The sequence below is a fragment of the Danio rerio genome, chromosome 3 (assembly GCF_052040795.2).
Source record: "Danio rerio strain M-AB ecotype USA chromosome 3, GRCz13ab, whole genome shotgun sequence".
Lineage (NCBI taxonomy): Eukaryota > Metazoa > Chordata > Actinopteri > Cypriniformes > Danionidae > Danio > Danio rerio.
Genome location: NC_141023.1, coordinates 11732462 through 11752500, shown reverse-complemented (window position 1 = coordinate 11752500; position 20039 = coordinate 11732462). Strand labels below are relative to the sequence as shown.

General features: G+C 34.6%; 2 protein-coding genes across 4 annotated transcripts in view; one reads left to right on the top strand and one right to left on the bottom strand.

Annotated features, from left to right (window-relative positions):
- pdgfab (platelet-derived growth factor alpha polypeptide b) overlaps positions 1 to 20039 on the top strand; it is a 679118-nt gene that overhangs the window by 399077 nt on the left and 260002 nt on the right. The gene's annotated exons all lie outside the window — the stretch shown is intronic.
- Positions 1 to 20039, bottom strand: part of ccnf (cyclin F) — a 146648-nt gene that overhangs the window by 124582 nt on the left and 2027 nt on the right. For 2 of the 3 annotated variants that reach the window (XR_015479485.2, NM_207048.1), the window contains exons 2-13: positions 19255 to 19409; positions 19061 to 19167; positions 14837 to 14904; positions 14540 to 14736; positions 12482 to 12535; positions 11676 to 11780; positions 11496 to 11573; positions 8518 to 8666; positions 4787 to 4951; positions 4390 to 4513; positions 1928 to 2108; positions 1634 to 1721 (exon numbers count right to left, since the gene is read on the bottom strand). Coding sequence is in view for 1 of the 3 variants with exons in the window: in NM_207048.1 (NP_996931.1) it covers positions 1634 to 1721; positions 1928 to 2108; positions 4390 to 4513; positions 4787 to 4951; positions 8518 to 8666; positions 11496 to 11573; positions 11676 to 11780; positions 12482 to 12535; positions 14540 to 14736; positions 14837 to 14904; positions 19061 to 19167; positions 19255 to 19409 (1471 nt within the window). In the remaining 2 variants the exon portion in view is untranslated. Of the gene's footprint in view, positions 1 to 1175; positions 1722 to 1927; positions 2109 to 4389; positions 4514 to 4786; positions 4952 to 8517; positions 8667 to 11495; positions 11574 to 11675; positions 11781 to 12481; positions 12536 to 14539; positions 14737 to 14836; positions 14905 to 19060; positions 19168 to 19254; positions 19410 to 20039 lie in introns of all 3 variants that reach the window. The other variant, XR_015479486.2, reaches the window with a different exon arrangement.

Here is a 20039-nt window from a genome sequence, read left to right as displayed (position 1 = left end):
CTTGGAGAAAGAAAGATAAAACATTAACTTATTAAAACATTTATTGAAAAGATGTGTAGCAGTTCATTAATAATAAAAAAATGAATTGTTCATTTCTGTATATACTTTAAGGCAATAAACCATCCAACAACAAAGCAGCTAGATTTAAAATTTAATTTAATGGCAAACTAAAAATTAAACCTTAAACACAAGATCACAAGAATTAGTGGTGTGACACATCACAAATCTCATGGTTTGAATCACATTATGGTTTTTCAGTCATGGATGCTTTTTTTTTTTTTTTTTTTTTTTTAAATCAGCCAAAAAGGGGAGGTGACAAAAGTCATTTGCTTTCCATTTATTACACAAACAGCACTGCAAGACACTTTTGGTTTTAACAAACAGAACTTAGGTGTTATTAATTTTACTTATTTTATTATTATTACAAATAAAATAAAGAAATAATAATTTTTAGTTTTTTCACTAAATGATTCAGTCATTCACTCATAAAACTTGAAGAAAAGAAAAAAAAGTTTCATTGCTAGATGTGTCATTTTTGAAGAATTATTCAGTGGCATATTTTTGATGGCTGGTTGTCGCCACCTATTAGTAAAATAATATAATTGCTGCCTACAGCTTTCATTTTTGAGCATCAAGTTAAATGCTTATGACAGTGATTTTAATCTTTACCATAAACACCAGTGGTTTTATCTAAAATATAAACTGTTATCCCAGTACTTGTGTGTTATTTGACCGTGTGTAACTTCATAACTAACTCAAAAAACTAAAGCCTGAATCTCTTTATTGATTTTTGCATTTTCAGATTTGAATGCAGCGATTTAAAGGATTAATAAACACATGCATCATCATTTATGATTTATGATGCGTGGGTGTTGAGATCCCAATCTTTTAACGATTAATCGTGCAGCTTACAGTGAATGTATTGATGCAGGCTAAACAGGTAATGACAGAAAACACCTTTAATAAACTAAGAATCCCACCACATCCCCAATAACCCACCACAAATTCTTCAGTCATCATTATATTTTACAGGAAAGCCTAAATGCTTTTATACATGTGATTTGAATGACACGAGAGGCGATCTCTCTGCGATCGTTGCCTAATCCACAGGCCATGCGTGTTACGAATCGTGGGTTGTGATTTGTACAAATCACGGAACAACCGATCCGTTACACCCTTAAAGGTAACCATGTGTTTTTTCTTTTAACAATTTAATCAATAAACTGGTTTGACAGTATGAAAATATTCCCAAATGAAGCAAGAAATGACATGGGATCACTTGTCATATACTACCAGCCAAAATGCCTACCTAAACTAGCAAAAATACTATAAATAACTAGCAATGTGCTTACAAAACCGAATTACCAAACGCACAAAAATACAATTGGCAAAAGTCTTATTATTAAAATGCATGCCAAAATAAATATTCTATCGATATTTCACACCCCTGGTTGTATAACATATTTAAAAGCATCTTTTCAACTGGAAACAACTGAATATAGTATTGTAAAAGAGAAACCACAGCTGCCAGTTGTTTATGTAACCTTCCCCCTGGCCCACAGATCCCCATCAAACTCCATCTGTGTGAATTAAGTTGATGGAACACATGTGGATAACTAATATAGACACTCACCATTTGATGTAGAGCGTTAAAGCACAAGAGACCAGATCTTGCTTGGAGAAGCCAGTGTTTTCCTCCAGCTGGACGGGCCACACAGGAACTGTGGAGAAATTCATGTTCAAAAGAAACCAAAAACTTCCACTAAGGCAATGTACAAGCACGCACACACACTTTAATTTAAAAATGCTTTTTTTTCTCTCCATTTTCAACCTTAAACACAAAGATGGCAACAAAATGCATGTTTTTGATTGCTAAAGTAAAACACCATACTCTTTTGGGAGGGGGGGTGTATAAGAGTGCTGGTACCGTAATTGTGCAGCGCTCTGGTGAGCAGCAGGATGGCGCTGGCGAGTCGGGCTGGTCCGGGAACAGTGGCGGGTGAGCAGAGCAGAGACAGCTCACAGATGTAGCTGAAGAGGTGAGCAGTTCGACGCTCCACCGGCAGCAACGACAGCAGCACCTCCCCATAATCCAACACTGTAGGGGTCTGAGGAAAAACATTCACATTAACATCGACTCTCATGGTACAACATGGTACAGGCTTGCGTTTCCACTGCCAAAAGGGTACCAAGTGTAAAAAAAAAAAAAAGAAAGTTTCAGTCGACAACATTCTCGCTTGAGGAAATCTTGCTCAAAGTAAAGCTGTACGGCCGGGTTGTTCACATATAATATGAGAAGCACTTCTAACAAAATAGATGCTTTATCCACATAAATACTAGTGTATAAATGTCCATTACTAAACTTTATATAAACAGAATTTGATTATAACTCTAGATTATTGACAGTTATAAAATCTGCGATTATATAAAATAAATAAATGCAACATATATGAACACACCCAGACCTTTACAGTCTCCGATATGTTATCACTTACAGAAAAACTACACACAGCATACATTTAGGCCTTATTCGCCCAGTGAGTGCAGACCTCTCATCTGTATCTTTAATCTTCAGTAGCACATAACCTCTGTTAGAAATCAATTCAGAGTTTATAATATCCCAAAAGGCGATGATAATAGTTAAATATGGCAGATTGTTCATGCTTTAGGTTGCTGAAAGAGTCATTTGCTCTGTTTTTTCTGTTCGGATGTCAGAAGCACTTTAATAATCACGTGTACGTTATTATCATGAGCTGAAGAAGATGTTATTTCAAATATAGACGCATGATTGCAAGCTCTCTGGAGAAAGTGAAACCGCTCGCACTTTTAGACGGCCTCATAAACAAATACAAGACACGGCAGATTTTTCATTCTCCTTGGTGAATGCGCAAGCATCTGCAGCCATCTTTGAAACGCCTTTTAGGCAGTATGCTCGGGCATTCTGTTTGGATGAGGAAACATCAAATTCTTAAAAAATACTAGCCAAGCTTATGATTCTTTTCATATTATTTTTTCATATTATTATTTCATATTAAGAATAAACAATAATGTAAACAACAGCTGTCTATTTAGTTTCATTTCTAAATGTTCGTATCACACAAAATCTGCAGAAACTCACATCTGGTCCAAGCCTCTCCCCTGGAGAATTGTCATTCTATAGCCATCGTTGATTGGCTACTGTACTAGAAGGTGGGCTTTATCCACCATATAGCCATCGCTGACAGTAGAAAGGGCAATAAAATGTACCGAACTGTACCGTACCACGCAGTGGAGACAGGGCATTAACACTACAAACACCAGCCTAGACCCCGTACTAAACCCTTGTGGTACTCATGTAAACTCAGACAGTTATATTTCAGGGGATTTCTAACATGTATCAGTGTATTGGATCTGTGTATTAGGAAATACTATTCTATAATGTATTATTACTTGCATTAGTTAGGCTAAAATGGCTATTAACTATGTTTTTTTTTAAATAAATAAAAATAATAAATCAATAAAATTTACTTGCAAATAAAAAATGTATTATTATAAAAAAATTAAATACTTAGTAAAAAAGTCAAACTAAAAGTAGCAATAAAAAATATGCATATTAAACATCTAGAAATAAGTAAAAAATACATTAAAATATATATTCTTTTATTTTATAAATAAATAAAAATGTATATTTTGTTTAGAGTTCTACTTTACAATAAGGTTTCATTAGTGAGTATATTTTAAAATACTTAAAATTATAGAACATTTTATTAATTAGTTAAACTTTACCAAAGCGTTAATGAAATCTCAATTGATGCTTGTTAACGTTAGCTGATGCATTGGGAGTTAACATGAACAATTGTATATTCATCAACTAATGACAATAGATTTATTTCAATAAATTAATTGTTTAGGAATTTCAATTATGAATTTCAATTAATTAATTTGTGCAATAAAATACATTTCTATCAGAGACACTTAATTTTGGAGCTGTGCAAAATAATTCATTTGAATACTTAAACATTAAAAAAATTATATTTCAAAAAGAAATACTAATTAAAAATGTATAAAATTACTAGGATTACAAGATAAATACAAATACAGAGTTAACTAATTAAATACAGAGTTTTTTTACATTAAATAAGCTTGCCAATACTGAATGAAGTGCATTTTTAATCAACAGTCTTAATGATTAAATATTTAAATTCTTCAAGTGCATGGGGTCTTACAATGCAAGGATGATCTCTCAGTTTTTGAGCTTTAAAGCTCAGACACAAGGTGAAATTGATACGATCTGGCAGCCTATAATGAGTTTTCTGTGTGTTGGTGTGAAAGGAAACAAGAGGGTGCTTGTGTGTGCGTGCGTGTGTGTGTGTGTGTGTGTGTGTATGTGCGTGTGTATGTGAAACTGACCCGAATCTTTCCGTCCAGCACAGAGATAACCTCGCCCATCATGTGCACCAGGTCTTCATACTGATAGGTATTATCTGTGAGCCAAACCGCCTCACGGATGGTCAGGATCTCCTTGCTGATGAATCTGCCATTAAAATGAGTGAATAAAGTCAAAAGGTTTTCATCAAAAACCAAATTGGTTTTATTCACATAACTGGAGTACCAGAACACACAGCACACAGGTAAAATCACAATTTACAATATATTAATGAAATTGAAATATAATAATGAATGAAACTGTTCATGGTCCATTATAATGAATGGTAATCGTAGCATCGGCTGGAAAACAATGCTTCCCTATTCTGGTCTCAATCATATTTGTGAAATAAGCCTATATTGTCCGCGTGTCTTTCCTCACCGGGTGCAGATGACCATGCAGGCGATGCCCAGGAGCTGCAACTGGGCCTTTGGCACGGAGCGCAGGTGCAGATATCGGTCCACACAGCTAATGGTCACGTGAAGCACCTGACTGGAGAAGTCCTTCGTGGTGGTCACTTCCACCAACCAGTCCACCAGAATATACCTGAAAGAACAGATCAAAGTGGTCAACAAACGAAGCAAAAATAGTTGAGATACAGGATTGGTTAATTAATTAGGACCTTTACAAGATCTAGGCAAATAATTGCTGAAGCTTTCATCGCAGTGGTTGGCAAACATTTTCGACCCGAGGGCCACATCAACTTTTGCAAACCATGTGAAGGGCCACAAGTCAAATCCTTCCGAAAATAACTTATATTTATAGTGGCAGTGTGCATGGAATATGTAATATCGGACAGAAACATGTCACATTACCACAAAGCAGTTTTTTTTTTATTTAAATAGTTTTTTTTAAATAGTTATTATTGAGTCAAATTTATAAATCAAATGAATTTGCACTGCTATTAATATTTACTTATCAATCATCATAAAACAATAATCCCTTATAAAATATAATAATGATAATATAAATAATAATTACAATAATAATAATAATAATAATAACAATATTTTACAGTGGAGGATATAAAGTATATTGTATGATAGAAAAAATCTCATATTAACACATTAAAAATAGTTTTTAAAGTTTACTATTCAGTCAATTTTACAATAACGTAATTAGGGTCCCACTTTATATTAAGTGGCCTTAACTAATATGTACTTACATATGAATTAATAGTTTATTACAATGTACTTATTGTGTAAATACATGTATTTATTGTGTACTTATGCTTGATTAAATACCTGTATGTAATTACATCTGTAAATAACTTCTGTAATTACATTTGTAAATACATTGCTGACCATTCCCTACACCTTAACCCACCCTTAAACCTACCCACACCACCAAACCTTTCCATAACCCAACCCCTATCCCAACTCAAGAGCACCACAAGTGTTCTCAAGTACTTTATGAACACAGTTAGTACATTGTATTTATTTTTTGATGTAAGTACATAATAGTTAAGGACACTTAATATAAAGTGGGACCCTAATTTGCACTGCTTTTAGAATATACAGATCAATCATCATACAACTTGATATAACCACAAATTTTTGACAAAGGAGTTTTTTGGTCCCACTTTATATTAAGTGTCCCTAACTACTATGTACTTACATCAAAAAATAAATACAATGTACTTACTGTGTTTATAATGTATTTGAGAAAACTTGTGGTGCTTTTGAGTTGGGATAGAGGTTGGGTTATGGACAGGTCTGGTGGCATGGGTAGATTTAAGGGTAGGTTAAGGTGTAAGGGATGGTCAACAGTGTATTTACAAATGTAATTACAAAAGTTAACTACAGATGTAATTACATACATGTATTTAATCAAGCTTAAGTACACAGTAAATACATGTATTTACACAATTAGTACATTGTAACAAACTATTAACTACTGTGTAAGTACATATTAGTTAAGGCCACTTAATATAAAGTGGGACCAGTTTTTTAAAGTGAATGTATGCATGAAAAATATATACTATGACAAAAATTAACACATTTAACCAGCAATTATTATATCTTTTGAGTCAAATTTAAAATCTTATTTGAGCTTTTATAAATGTGCTCATATCAATCATTATAAAACTATAAGATAAAACGGAAGAAGAATCTTAGTTCAATTCAATTCAATTCAGCTTTATTTGTATAGCACTATTACAATGTAGATTGTGTCAAAGCAGCTTCACATAAATGGTCATAGTAACTGGATCTATTGGACTCTCAGAATCTTAGCCTTTGTTATTCCAAGTCATGTTATTATGAGTGTGTTAATGTGAACAATGAGTCTGAAAATAAAGTTATAGTTATAAAGTTTCTTTAAAAACAGCAATACTTTCTTTGCATATTAGACCTACCACTTTCTGTCTGATATTGGTAAAGTAGTATTTTGGTGTTCATTATTCCTTAAACACGACATTGTCTTATTTTTTTTTTTTGCCTTACTCACTCGTTCATTCAGTGCATTTTAATATCTGAGAGTGTGTTCTAATTCTACTGGTTGCGTTAACTGTACTGCATGCAATACTGCCATCAAATGGCATTCACTTGTACTGCATCATTAATTTACTAATTCTGAAACCAAACCGTTACTCAGAAGCAGCATTTTAAAAATACCATCGTGGGCCGGATGAAAGTGTTCAGCGGGCTGCATATAGCCCGCGGTTGTAGTTTGCCCACCTGTACCACCCCCACCAGCCTGAATCCTTGATACAAGGTAGGATGGATCTATGCTTTTATGGTGCTTCTGTGCTCTAAATTCTGACCCAACCATCTGAATGTCGCAGCAGAAATGGAGACTCATCAGACCAGGCAACGTTTTTCCAATCTTTTATTATTTAATTCTGGTGAGCCTCTGCGAGTTGTACCCTCAGTTTCCTGTTCTTAGCTGACAGTAGTGGCACCCGGTGTGGTATTCTAGCTAATCCGCCTCAAGGTTGGACAAGTTGTGCGTTCAGAGATGCTCTTCTGCAAACCTTTGTTGTAACGAGTGTATATTTGAGTTACCGTTGCCTTTCTATTTGCGCCCACAGAACTGACACTTGCGGTCAACTTAAATATCACGAAAAAATCAAACTCAACAATTTTAGTATTTATAAAGCATTCCTGTATTCAATTGTATTGCTTCTCTCTAGATTTTTTTTTATTCACTTTCGTCAATTGGTGAAGTTTGTTCTTCGCCACTGCTTTGCTTGGTTTGGGACTTGTGGAGCTGCGCATTGATGGACTTGCTCTTCAGTGTTTGGACTTCCAGCAGTAAAATTTAATCCACACTGATCTGAACTTTAACTCTGAAAACTGGACTGACTGTTTCCATTTACTAGAACTTCTATGTGAAGCTGCTTTGACACAATCTACATTGTCAAAGCGCTGGAGAAATAGAGATGAATTGAATAGAATTGCATTATGACTCGGCTTATATTTAGTTAAAATATTTATTTTATTCTAATTTTATACTTCAGCATTTCATCTAATCAGTCTCAACCATGTCTACATGCCTAAATGCATTGAGTTTCTGCCATCTAATCAGTCAGTTTTTTTTGCAGTAAAACTTCATTACCTACTGATTCTTCTACTTTTTCTACTAATTCATTACTGATTTGGGATACCTAAAAACAGTACAAAACAATATAGTTGCATTTGTAAGTCTACTACATTTATCCAGTATTATTGAAGGTTATAATATTAACGATGGTTAATATTATTAAACTGGAAACAGAAAGCTGCTCCTTTATTATATATCTAACAAGAGATGTAATGACACATTTGATACTGGAAAAATTTGGATTCTCCTTAAGAAAAATAAGAAGACAAATTGTATCAAATCTGGCAACCTCTTAGAGTTTTTAAAAACATACATTTTACAGGAATTAGTTCAATTAAAGAGGATTAAACTAATTTATATTGAAACTGAAGGTTGGTATTTTTAATTTAATTTACTTAAAATATTTATCATTATTTTACTTTCTTATATATTTTATCTCTTATTGTTAATTGCCGTGTAAACGTTTGTTTTATGTCAATGTGTTTGAATATTTTAAAAAAATTATAAAGAATATTTAAACATTTTGATAATACGTTATATTAAAAGCATTAGATGTGATTTTGCTGTACCTCTTGGTGGTGATGTCCTGTCCCTGCAGATGTGGCTGGTACCGAAGGGCTGAGGGTCCCGTCTGGAAAAACTGGGACACGAGTTCACTGCAGGCCCGCGGCTCCAGACCCAAAGGGTTAGCAGATCCACACGACTTCACAAACGCCAGCTGGATACCACAGACACGCCAGACAAACACAAAACACATAACAATTGAATGGGTGTTTAATGCTGCGTCATAAATGCAGACATCCATGAAAAAAAAAAAAAAAAGCATCATTCTCATTCAGAACTCCGATCTCAGCCCGTTTACCCACGTCAGAGTGGCATTCAAGCTGGCACAGCTGCTGATTAATGCGAATCATGTCAACAATGGCACAGAAAACCTTTAGAGGAGATAACAGGAATTGTGACGCAGCTTTTCCAGGGCTTGCACTTTTATTATGAGCAGATTCAGTGCAGGGACATTATTAGAATGGAAATAACAGATGGATGATTGGTGACTTAACTAAAAAAACAAATAAATCATTACAACTTCCATCACATACGTCAATCTCGGATGGAATAAAAAAATAAATAAAGACTGAGAAACTGAATGCAAAACAAACATGTAAACAAATACAGTTCAATAACAATAGTTTTTAAAATTCTGACAAAAAGGTCACAGAAGAAAAACACAAAAAGAGAAAGGTTCATATTAAATTATGTAGACTGCAAAAAATTAATTAAAGTATTTTGATTTAAAAACAATACGTTTGTTAATATAAAGCAAATTTGTAGCCATAAATAAAAGTAAAAAGTTAATAATTAAAAAATAATTGAGTATAGTGTGATTATACCATATTATATAAATATATTCAATATTTTTCAAAAGATTCCGTCGGGGAAAAAAAAGCTAATATTTGCCAAAAAGCACAAGCTAAAAAAAACATGTAATATATATATAAAAATGATATTAATAATAATAATAATAATAAATGTACTTTGCTACAAAAATAGTTTTACCTATTTCAAAACAAATAAATTAATTAATTAAAAACTACTGATTTTAAACTGGTTATTTAAAATGTGTGCGTGTATGTATGTATGTATGTATGTATGTATGTATTTTGCACACCTAGTTTAAAGCACACGCATGCGCAGATTGATGACACTAATAGCAGTGTGCCTGACTGTTGAGCCTAACCCATGTTCTATATAAAAGCATTGGGAGACAACATATTAAAAGGAGTTTTTGTCCTAACCAACACCTGAAATTAAAATTTTAGAAACGGCTTGTATTTCTTGCAGCTGAACAACAGAAAACTGACAATGGTCACCTCGGGTACACCTCATGTGCTTTATTCAGTGTTAAATGCTAATAATGTGAGTTTGAATGCCATTTTACATGACATTTATTGCCATATACTGAAAGCAGCAGCAGATAGTTCACCTCAGATCTTGAAAATAAAATAAACCGTTTGAAATTAAACTTCATAACAGTGACTCGGAGTAAACCAACACATATAAACAGGGTTTGAAATGAACCTTTTGGCTTGGTAGCACTAGTGCTCCTAACTTTTAAAATGTAGTCGCAACAGTCAGTCAATTTTGTCACACCCACCAAGAATTATGTGCACCGTTACTACAAGTTTCAATATTAACAGATTTTTTGAATATGAATATTGAATATGAATATTAACTAACAAACAAACAAAAAAATATATCAGCCCTGCACGCACTGCTTGACATGAATGCAAAGATGTTCACGGTGTTCAATTTTATATATAGCTGCCACTTGCATGGCTGACAGCATTCTGACGATTAAATGGAATCCTCTCACGCTTAAAATGTGTAGATAAGTGACAAACACTGTTACCAAACACAGATTTTACAGTGAATGGCTTTAGGAGTCTCATCCACTCTTCAAAAAGTGCATCATCATTCAGATGTGTCATTATTTGTAACTTTAAGTGGTTTCTAAAAAAGAAATCTGTCAATGTGCTTTTCATTCTCTCATCTTCAGCGCTTTACATTTTCGCGGCGATTGCTCTCCGTCACCTGAAGGCAGAAAGTGGCAGACAACTGATATTAACGAATCCATTCGTGTTGAGTGCTAGAGCAGTACACCAATCAGAAGAGCTTGAAGGCGGGTCAAGCATTGCGGGATTTGTTTACTGAAAATAAAAAAAATTTAATTCCTAGGCACTGCGTTCCACGTCTTAGGTGCAAAGATGCATTCTGCGTGAATGTCTCCTAAATCTGCGCATGCAGCAACTTGATGCACTCGCACAAATGCTTCCAAATATATTTTGAAGTCGCATAGATAAAATTCCAGGCGGATATGTGAACAAAATGGTCGCTATATAAAGCCCGGATCAGCAATTCAGCATCTACATATAATAATCTCAAAGAGGTTTAATATGTATTAATTAGATTATAAACCTTACAATTTTGTTGGAGTGCAGTGAGTGCACTATCCTGTGCTTCTGAATGGCTGCATTTAAATTTCTTTCACGTTTCTTAATAGGGCCGCACGATTCTGGCTAAAATGTGAATCACGATTTTTCCAGCCTTATTTCGGAGGCTGTTACTGTCTACCGGAGGTCGCATTTTCTGTCCCAGACACATACTTTGAGAGCCTTCATGACTGAAAGAACCAAATACTCTGTTTTTCACTAAGGCAGGCTGAAATATAAATTGGCTAAACTGGCATTGTGCGGGTTAAATGGCCAAAACAAAGAGCCGTTCTGGCATGTAAAGCACATGAGATCTCACAGAGTATCTGACTTTAGCATTGCTTTTCAAATAAACAAGAATAATTAAATATCCGCAAACATATTATGGTATTTTATATGCTTTAGAAGAGTCAAAAACTCACAGCACCTTTAAAGAAACAAAAAGCTATACTTCTTTGGCTCATCTAGATTTTATAATATAATAAAAATAACAATAAAACAAATAAATAGCACAGATTTTAACATTTCATTTTCAATACACATGAGATTTCTCCAGTCACCTGAGCTTCCCAGCATCCTCTAGCAGCGTAGTCCCTGAGTGTGCGCATGCACTGCAGATACCTGCCGGGGTCGGCCGTCTGGAGGAGACAAAACAAAAACACATCAGCAAAACAAACAAAACTAGCAAACACATAAGTACTATCATCATCATCATCATCATCACAAAAGCCAGCTCTTACCGATGAGGCACGGCTGATTGCCCACAGCAGGTAGGAGCTCTGCAGACTGCCGCATCTGGAGGACTCCTTCAGCATGAGCTCCGCTTCATCACGCTTCTCCTCATCCTGAGAAACACACACACACACGCTATAACCAACACCTGCTGCTGCACTCATTTACACAAGCAGACGCCATGCAGACCTGATAGCACAACATCAGCAGGTGTCAATAAGCATCTTGGGGATGTGGAAATGAATGGCTTGACCATTTCACACTCCTGATTTAACCCTTAACTGTTGTGTACTGTTCAAATTGACTACCCTTTCATTATATTGGGGACTATTTTTGCCCCATTGACTTCTATTATAACCACATGTCTTGATTGCAAAGCCATGACATTAAATAATCATGCAATCTTGATTGTTGGTGGTTTTCCCTGTTGCAAGAGGTAAAATGTGTGATTTTTACAGTTGATCATCAGTCGCCAGCATTAACCTTTTAGATAGGCCTGTGCAAAAATTATAATGTCATTATAATAGAAGTCAGTAGGGCAAAAACAGCCACCAACATATTAAAAGTGAAGCAAAAGTCCCCAAAACAAAAGCACTTTCCCAAAATATGTGTCAAAATAAGATTTGGCAACATAAATCATTCCGTTTGCTGAGACACAGAATGTAGTGGCCAAATTAAGCCTCAAAATCACTCTAGAGTGGATGAAAACATCTCCAACAGCACGCAAGTGTTAATCAATTCCCTGATTTTGCAGGTCTTTGAAACAATCGTCTCAGGTTGGAAGACCACTGTTTTTAGTGCAAGCAACACTCACGTCAAACAGCTGAAGGACTCGGGCCAGGCAGTACAGTAACGTCCCTTTTCGTCCCTAAAAAAAGCAGAAAACATACAGTTTATGTCAGAATTATTCGCCCCCTGTTTATTTTTTGCCTAATTTCTGTTTAACGGAGAGCAGATTTTTTCAACACATTTCTAAACATAATAGTTTTATTAACTCATTTCTAAAAACTGATTTATTTTATCTTTGCCATGATGACAGTGAATAATATTTGACTAGACATTTTTTAAGACACTTCTATACAGCTTAAAGTGACATTTAAAGGCTTAACTAGGTTCATTTGGTTAACTAGGTAGGTTAGGGGAATTAGGCAAGTTATTGTATAATGATGATTTCTTCTGTAGACTATCGAAACAAAATTAAAAATGTATATATAATTTTGACCTAAAAATGTATTTAAAAAAAAAAAAAAAAAAAGTCAGTGGTCACCACAGCGGAATGAACCACCAACTACTCTGGCATACAACAGATCCCCTTGCAGCCACACAACAGCACCATGCTGAGCAACACCTATACACTCATACTATGGCCAATTTAGTCCATCTAATTACATTTTAAATGTTGTTTAATTATTATTTGACATTTTATATTATAATAAAGTATTCCATAACAATAAGTGTTTAAATAAGTACTGCTTTTTTTTTTGTTCTGTGAAAAAAAATTATGAAAAAAATAACAATTAATACAAATGATTATAAAAAAAAACACACACATGTATTTTGTTTAATTATTTTAAATACTACTACATGCTAATTAAATGCAATGAAAAGAGTCGTGATCCATAATTAATAATAAATATTTGGATGTTTTTTATGATTTGATTAGAAGAACATTTACTTCCAATATTTAATGTGCATTAAGATTCTTCCTTTAAAAGGAGGTCATTTTGATAAATATGCAAAATGACCATGCAATTAGGTACAATATTATATAGTATTTTTTGTTATATTGCTAAGAATAAAATAAATTAATTGTCCTTCACATTACACCCAATTTAACTTAAATAGTATGCCAATATAGTTTTAATAATTAATAAAATTTTAATTAAGCCTAAATGAGATGAAAATTGTGGTCATTTACTCCTTTTTACTGATTTTCCCTCATCTGTTGAACACAAAAGATGATATTTTGAAAAGTGCTGCAAGCCTATAACTATTAGGCAAGGGTCGGTATAAGATTCTGACGGTATGATAACCTTGGATAAAAATATCACGGTTTCACTGCATCACGCTATTGTGATTACTGCTCTAAAATATATTCTTTTTAAATGTCTGGGTAAAAAACAAAAACTTCTCCCCCCTTTAAAAACAATATATATATATATATATATATATATATATATATATATATATATATATATATATATATATTTATTTATTTATTTATTTTTAAGAATTTATAATAGTTTGGAGCAGTAAACATGTCAGGCTGAATAATTCAAATGAATCATAGACTTCTGCTGTCTTCATTTGTTTTAAACACACAGATTTCTTTACAATTTAAAATGGAATCTTTGGATATTTTTGCTAATAATACTGTTGTCCTAAAAAAAACTAAACAAAAAAAAAAGTCAATAAAAAAAAAATCTTACATATACCTTAGAAACGGTATTACATAAAATTTTGGCGGTTTTAAAACCTAACTTTTCCAAACCGGGGTATACCTTGAAAACAGCTATCGTCCCATGCCTAATAACCATTGACTTCCAATTCAATTCGTTTTTCCTAGTATGGATGTCAATAGCTATAGGTTTTCAGCTTTCTTCACAATATCTTCTTTCGTGTTCAACAGAAAAAAAAGAAACTCAAAGGTTTGAAACACTTGAAAGAGAGTATATACATTTTTGTAAACTATCCCATTCAATTTTCAATAAATCCTGTTCAGTATGGTTACCATTTCGAAACGTGGTCTAAAATCAGTATATTAAATACGCTGCATAGTTTATGAATTAAAAAAAACCCTGCATGCATAGTGTGTCTGGAGGGGCTGATCTGCAGAAGCAAGTGAATGCTGGGATATGGAGGAGTTTCTCACCGGGCTGGTCTGACACTCTGCCTGGAGTCGATCAAACACTACAGCCTTGCAGCAGCTGCCGGACACGGACCAGGGCGGCCGGATGAACAGCCAGATGAAGGGCTCTGCCTGCGGGGACCTGAGGCTCTCGGACAGGCTCAGATACCGAGATGCCATTCGGCCACACAGATCAGCACGACCCTCCTCGCTGAGTAATGCTGCAGCACATTCACACATCCTCATCAATCAGCTTTCATCAACATAATTCAATCAAGTTAATCAATCAAAAACACGCTGAAAGTGAGTATGGAAACGTACGTCCTTCATTGTACAAATATGCAATTCCTAGTTTCACAGCAGCTTCAAAGTTCCCTTTCTCCGCAGCCCTGGATGAGCAGGAATTTAATGAGAAAAACACATTCAAATAATAACAAAAGCAACAAGACTAAGCCATTCTGCAAGTCATTAATGTGGAAATATGTGCATCAAACAGACCCTTGCATGCTTTGGAAAGCAGGGTTTAGGCACAACTACTAAAACAGTTCCCCCATGCTGACGTAAAACTAGAAAAATGATGGAATATCAAGCGTTTCTGAGCCTGAAAATTATAAGAAAAGCCATTTCTATTGCTATCTAGGGTTTCTGCAGGTTGCACAAAGTTAGATTTAAGACCTTTTAAAGACCATTATGAATGAATTTTTAGACTCATACAGGCCTAAATGCTAAGGATGCTTTTTAAATATCCCAATTAGAAGAGATTTTCACTTGAACAAATCAAAACATTAGTAACATGTAAAACATTTAATAATACAATAATAATTTTGTTGGAATATTTTTTAAATTAATTTTCAAGTATATACATTCACAAACCCTATAACCCTTACCAAGAATAGAACAAAACATAGCTGTCCATTACTTCAGGCTACAATAATAATAATTTAATAATAAAAAATATATATATATAGGTCAGGTCAGTATCCTCATTAGTAAATAGAGCAGTTTTAAGCAATTGTTAATGTAAAGAAAGTAATTAAATGCTGTTTATAATAAAAAGATAAAAGTTTTATTGAGATCGGGATTGTTGGTGATTGTATGGGCATTAATGGCCAGATTGAGCAGCTATACACAAACAAAGGAAAATTAAGTCCCTTAAAAAAGACTTAAGACCTACAACACATTTCTTTAAGACCTAAAATTTCGTTTGAGTTTTAAAGGGCCATGAAACCCCCTCGTTTCAGCAGGGTGTTTTCACACCTCTTCTTTGGAAAAAGTCAGAAAAGTGGGGGTGTCCAGCTCTGTTTAGGGGGGAGTGTCGGAGGAACTAAAGTGGGAGGGTGTGGGAGTGTCTATTTGGGCACGCGCGAGTTTCAGTCAAAATACACAGGAGAAAGGGATGGTGTTTAACCTACATGGACATCTGTAGTCGAATTATTTGCCAAATTATTAAATGTTGGACTTTAACTGCAGTTTGGCTCTTTCATTCAGGGAATTCATTCATGCCCCTCGCGACAAATGAGATATTTGATTCGAAGATCTGCTCTAACCGTGTATTTTTCATGCAATGTTTGATACCGCACGGCGAATGAGAGAAAAAAAACTCAGCATTTCCCGGAAACTTAGATGCACACGGCAGGTAGCGTCCGAAAGCCGCGTGTGTTATTCCGGTCACTAAATGCGGTGCTAACATGTTTGCACTCAATGCAATAGTTAACTTAATTCGATACGAACAAACTGAATATACAAAGAGCACTGGTCGCTCACTTACCAAATCTGTAGAGACAGAACAATCACCAGCAACTAGAGCCGCGTCTTTATGAAGAGAAGACTACATCCGTAATCCGGATTTCAGCGTTTGCAGATGAGAACAGCTCTCAGGTAAACAATAATCCCCCTTAGACACGTAAATTATTGTTGTCGAGCGTCGCGTATTCTGTAATCCACACGTGATCCAGATGAGCTCTCACAGAGAGAAAATGAAAACGAAACTTAATGGCAGCAAACTGTAAAAGCAACACTTCACGCTTGTTTTGCCAACACAACGTGGCGTCTCTGTGGTGTAAAGACGGTGACACTAATGAATATTAATGAAGTTGCACAATAGAGCGCGCTGATTGGTTTGAACCAAGTCTTACTCATGCATTAATGCATCACACTGTAAGACGTAATAAGACACACTCTGGCACAGACGCCCAGTCTGCACGCTGGAATACACGCTATTATGTCATGACCGTGACGCAGCTTCAAAAATTTGTTTCAAACAGGAAGTACGAATTTGCTTGAAATAACGCAAAAACAACCAATTTACACTTTTTAGTGAAATATAGGTGTCCTAATAGTGTTCTTAGCAGTGTGGGACACATATACGACTGTCAACAGCTCAAAAAATGTGTTTTGGTGTTTCGTTTCGTTCTTAAAGACATTAAGACTTTAAGATCCTGCGGACACACTGAGATATAAACTATCATTTAAAGAAACAAAAATTCATTGCTATTTCATGACTTGAAAACTAAATAAATAAAAATATATATTTTTTTCTTCTCTGACTTTTAATGTCTAAAATAGGCTTTTTACAATTCCATTTTTCAGAAACTCCATGACCCATAGCAGGGTTGTCGTGATACCATTAATTCAACACTGTATAGCGATATTGTAATTCATAACTCAAATCTATGAAATAAAGAAAATTGTCAGAAATACTATATTTTAGATGTAAATATAGGCTTATTGAATTGAATTCATAAATCCCTTATTATTGAAAAAAGTATTTGTACTGGCAGTGCCCAAACTTTTTCTAATAAAGAGCCAAGAACCAACTTAATTGAGGGCCGTGAGCCAATGGTAAACATATCAAACTGTATTACAAAGTTGCCATGGTTAATCTCCTGAATGATTTTAAAATAATTCAAAAACATTACTTAAATCATATTAACTAACTACTCTTTATATATTTAATTTACAAGTTTAATGTCAAGCTGCGCCTGCCTTTTCCTTGATTTACTCACCGATGACTTCTGAATTGTGCTCTATCCATTGACCAACAGTATGTTCATTAAAAAATCTAATTAATTCACAACATTTAATTAAAATATTTAATGCAAATATGCTTTTTTGTAGCTTAACAATAAATCAAACAAATGAAAGGTTGCATTAAAATTAGAAATGACAATGTGTATTAAAGGCCTTACCCCCAACACTTTGCCTCCCTTCACACAGGGGATGAAGGCCAAATCAAAGGTTATCATAGGCCAACTTTGGCATCTCTGTTCTAAACTGTTTCTAATATGTAACCAAGCAGACTGCGATGTTTTAGGTTGGAATGTTGCTCACCAGTAAATGCAGTTGTCATATGATATTTGTTTTGTACATTATTAAAAACATGACTAATAAACGACTTCACTTAGACCCTGTAATCGGTGATCAGTATATGGCTTAAAGAGATCGGTAATCGGCCCCAAAAATCCTGATCGGAGCACCTCTAGTATTTTTCCCGCAAAATTAGCTCATATGAAGTGGTTATAATTTTTTCAATGTTTTCTGTTGCTCTTTAGGGTTCCTTATCTATAGTTTTTTTTAGGTAACAATCAGGTAAGGTCTTATCAGAATCCAAAGCAATTCAAAATGTTACTTTGGGAGTCACATTTGGGAGTTTTTTTTTTTTAAAGAGATTGTTGTGGTTGTTGTAGCTACTAAATCATATGAACAGAACCAGAAATGAACTCATTCAGATGTGCGTTCGAACTGAAACGTCAGAAAATGTGCAATAAGCTATTGTAAAAGAAGTGAATTCTACACAGACTTGCAATCTTAAGGGCTCCACAGACTATTCAAATAAAATGGTCTGTTGTTGCACAAACCTATGAGCATTTTAGTGAATTTTCCCACATGCAACATTATGTATTGTAGATAGACCGTTAATGACGATACTACCGTTTACAAACTAGTTTCACAGCCAGTATTTGAGCCATAGTATCACGATAGTACCATAGTACCAGTAAACGTGCAATCTTACCCCATAGGAACCCTGCATAATACACTTTAATACATTAGCTAATGCTTGATTAGAATATTCATGTCCACATCAGCAATTTATGGCTATTTTATAGCATAATCAAAATGGATTAAACATATTACAGAATAAAAACAAGTTCATATTCAATAAGAGATGATAAAAAAAATCTAACTTAATTTCTTCATCTTTCATTAAAGGCATAGTTCACCCAAAAAACTGAACGTTTCCTCACTTTTTAACTCTCCCTCAAGCGGTTCAAAACATTTATGACTGTCTTTCTTCTGTTGAACACAAAATAAGATATTTTGAAGAATGCTGGAAACCTGTATTGGTATTTCTACAATGCGAGTCAAAGGTTGCAGGTTTCCAACACTCTTCAAAATAGCTTCTTTTGTGTTCAACAGAAGAAAGTCCAACAAGTTTAAAACAATTGCAGTGTGAGCAAACTTCATTTTGGGGTGAACTATCCCTTGTTTTGATGCTTGAAGACCCCTATATATACCCATCTTTCCCCCAGCCTCAAAAACACATACCTCTCAAAGAGCCAAACGGTATCAGGAGCCGGCCAGCGGTCTTTGAAACTCACTCGTGCCCAGATACTCGCGTTAGTATCGATAATGTCACAAAGATGAGAATGAACCTGTGGGGGTCACATGAGACTCAACACTATGAAAACTTGTAAATGAGTGCAAATGAGGTTGGATGCTTGTTTAGTGGCTGGACGTACAGCTCTGACGGAGAGGAGATCCTCGGCAGAGAGACACTGGAGGACGAACACCAGAAGCTCTTCAGGCAGGGAAAGCAGCGAGACGGCAGATGCTCGCTTTCGCACCCGCTTCCGCACAGGGAGAGAAAAACATTTTGCACATCGACAGTGGAGCGCTAGAGAACCAGAAAGGAGAAATTTAATGACATAAGCTCATTGATTTCCCTGTCTCATATTCTTAGACACAAACACAAAAAAATCATTAATTAGCCAAAGATTTGTAAGCATTATTATTATTAAAAGACCTAAAAGAAATTCACTCATTTATTTTCATCTTAAACTTTTTTTTAAAAAGTCACATCAGTAACTTATGGCTATTTCACGGCAAGATCAATATACATAAACACATTACATAAGATCAAACTAAATTTCAATACGAGACGATACACAAATATATGAATTGAAAAAAAAATTTGTTCACAAAAACTATTTTTAAATTTGTATATTAAACTGTATATTAAAAGATTGATATTTCAATTTAATATTTGATCATTAACTTAGGGTGGCAAGGTGACTTAGTGGTTAGAACTGTCGGCAAGAAGGTTGCTGGTTTAAGTGCCGACTTGGTCAGTTGGCATTTCTGTGTGGTTTGCATGTTCTCCCTGTGTTGGCGAGGGTTTCCTCCGGGTGCTACATTAACATTTATGAAGTAAACTTTAACACATATTTTATTAATATAATACAAATTAAATAAGGCATATTAAAGTTTATAATCAACAAACTTCTGCAAAGCGACAGCCACAACT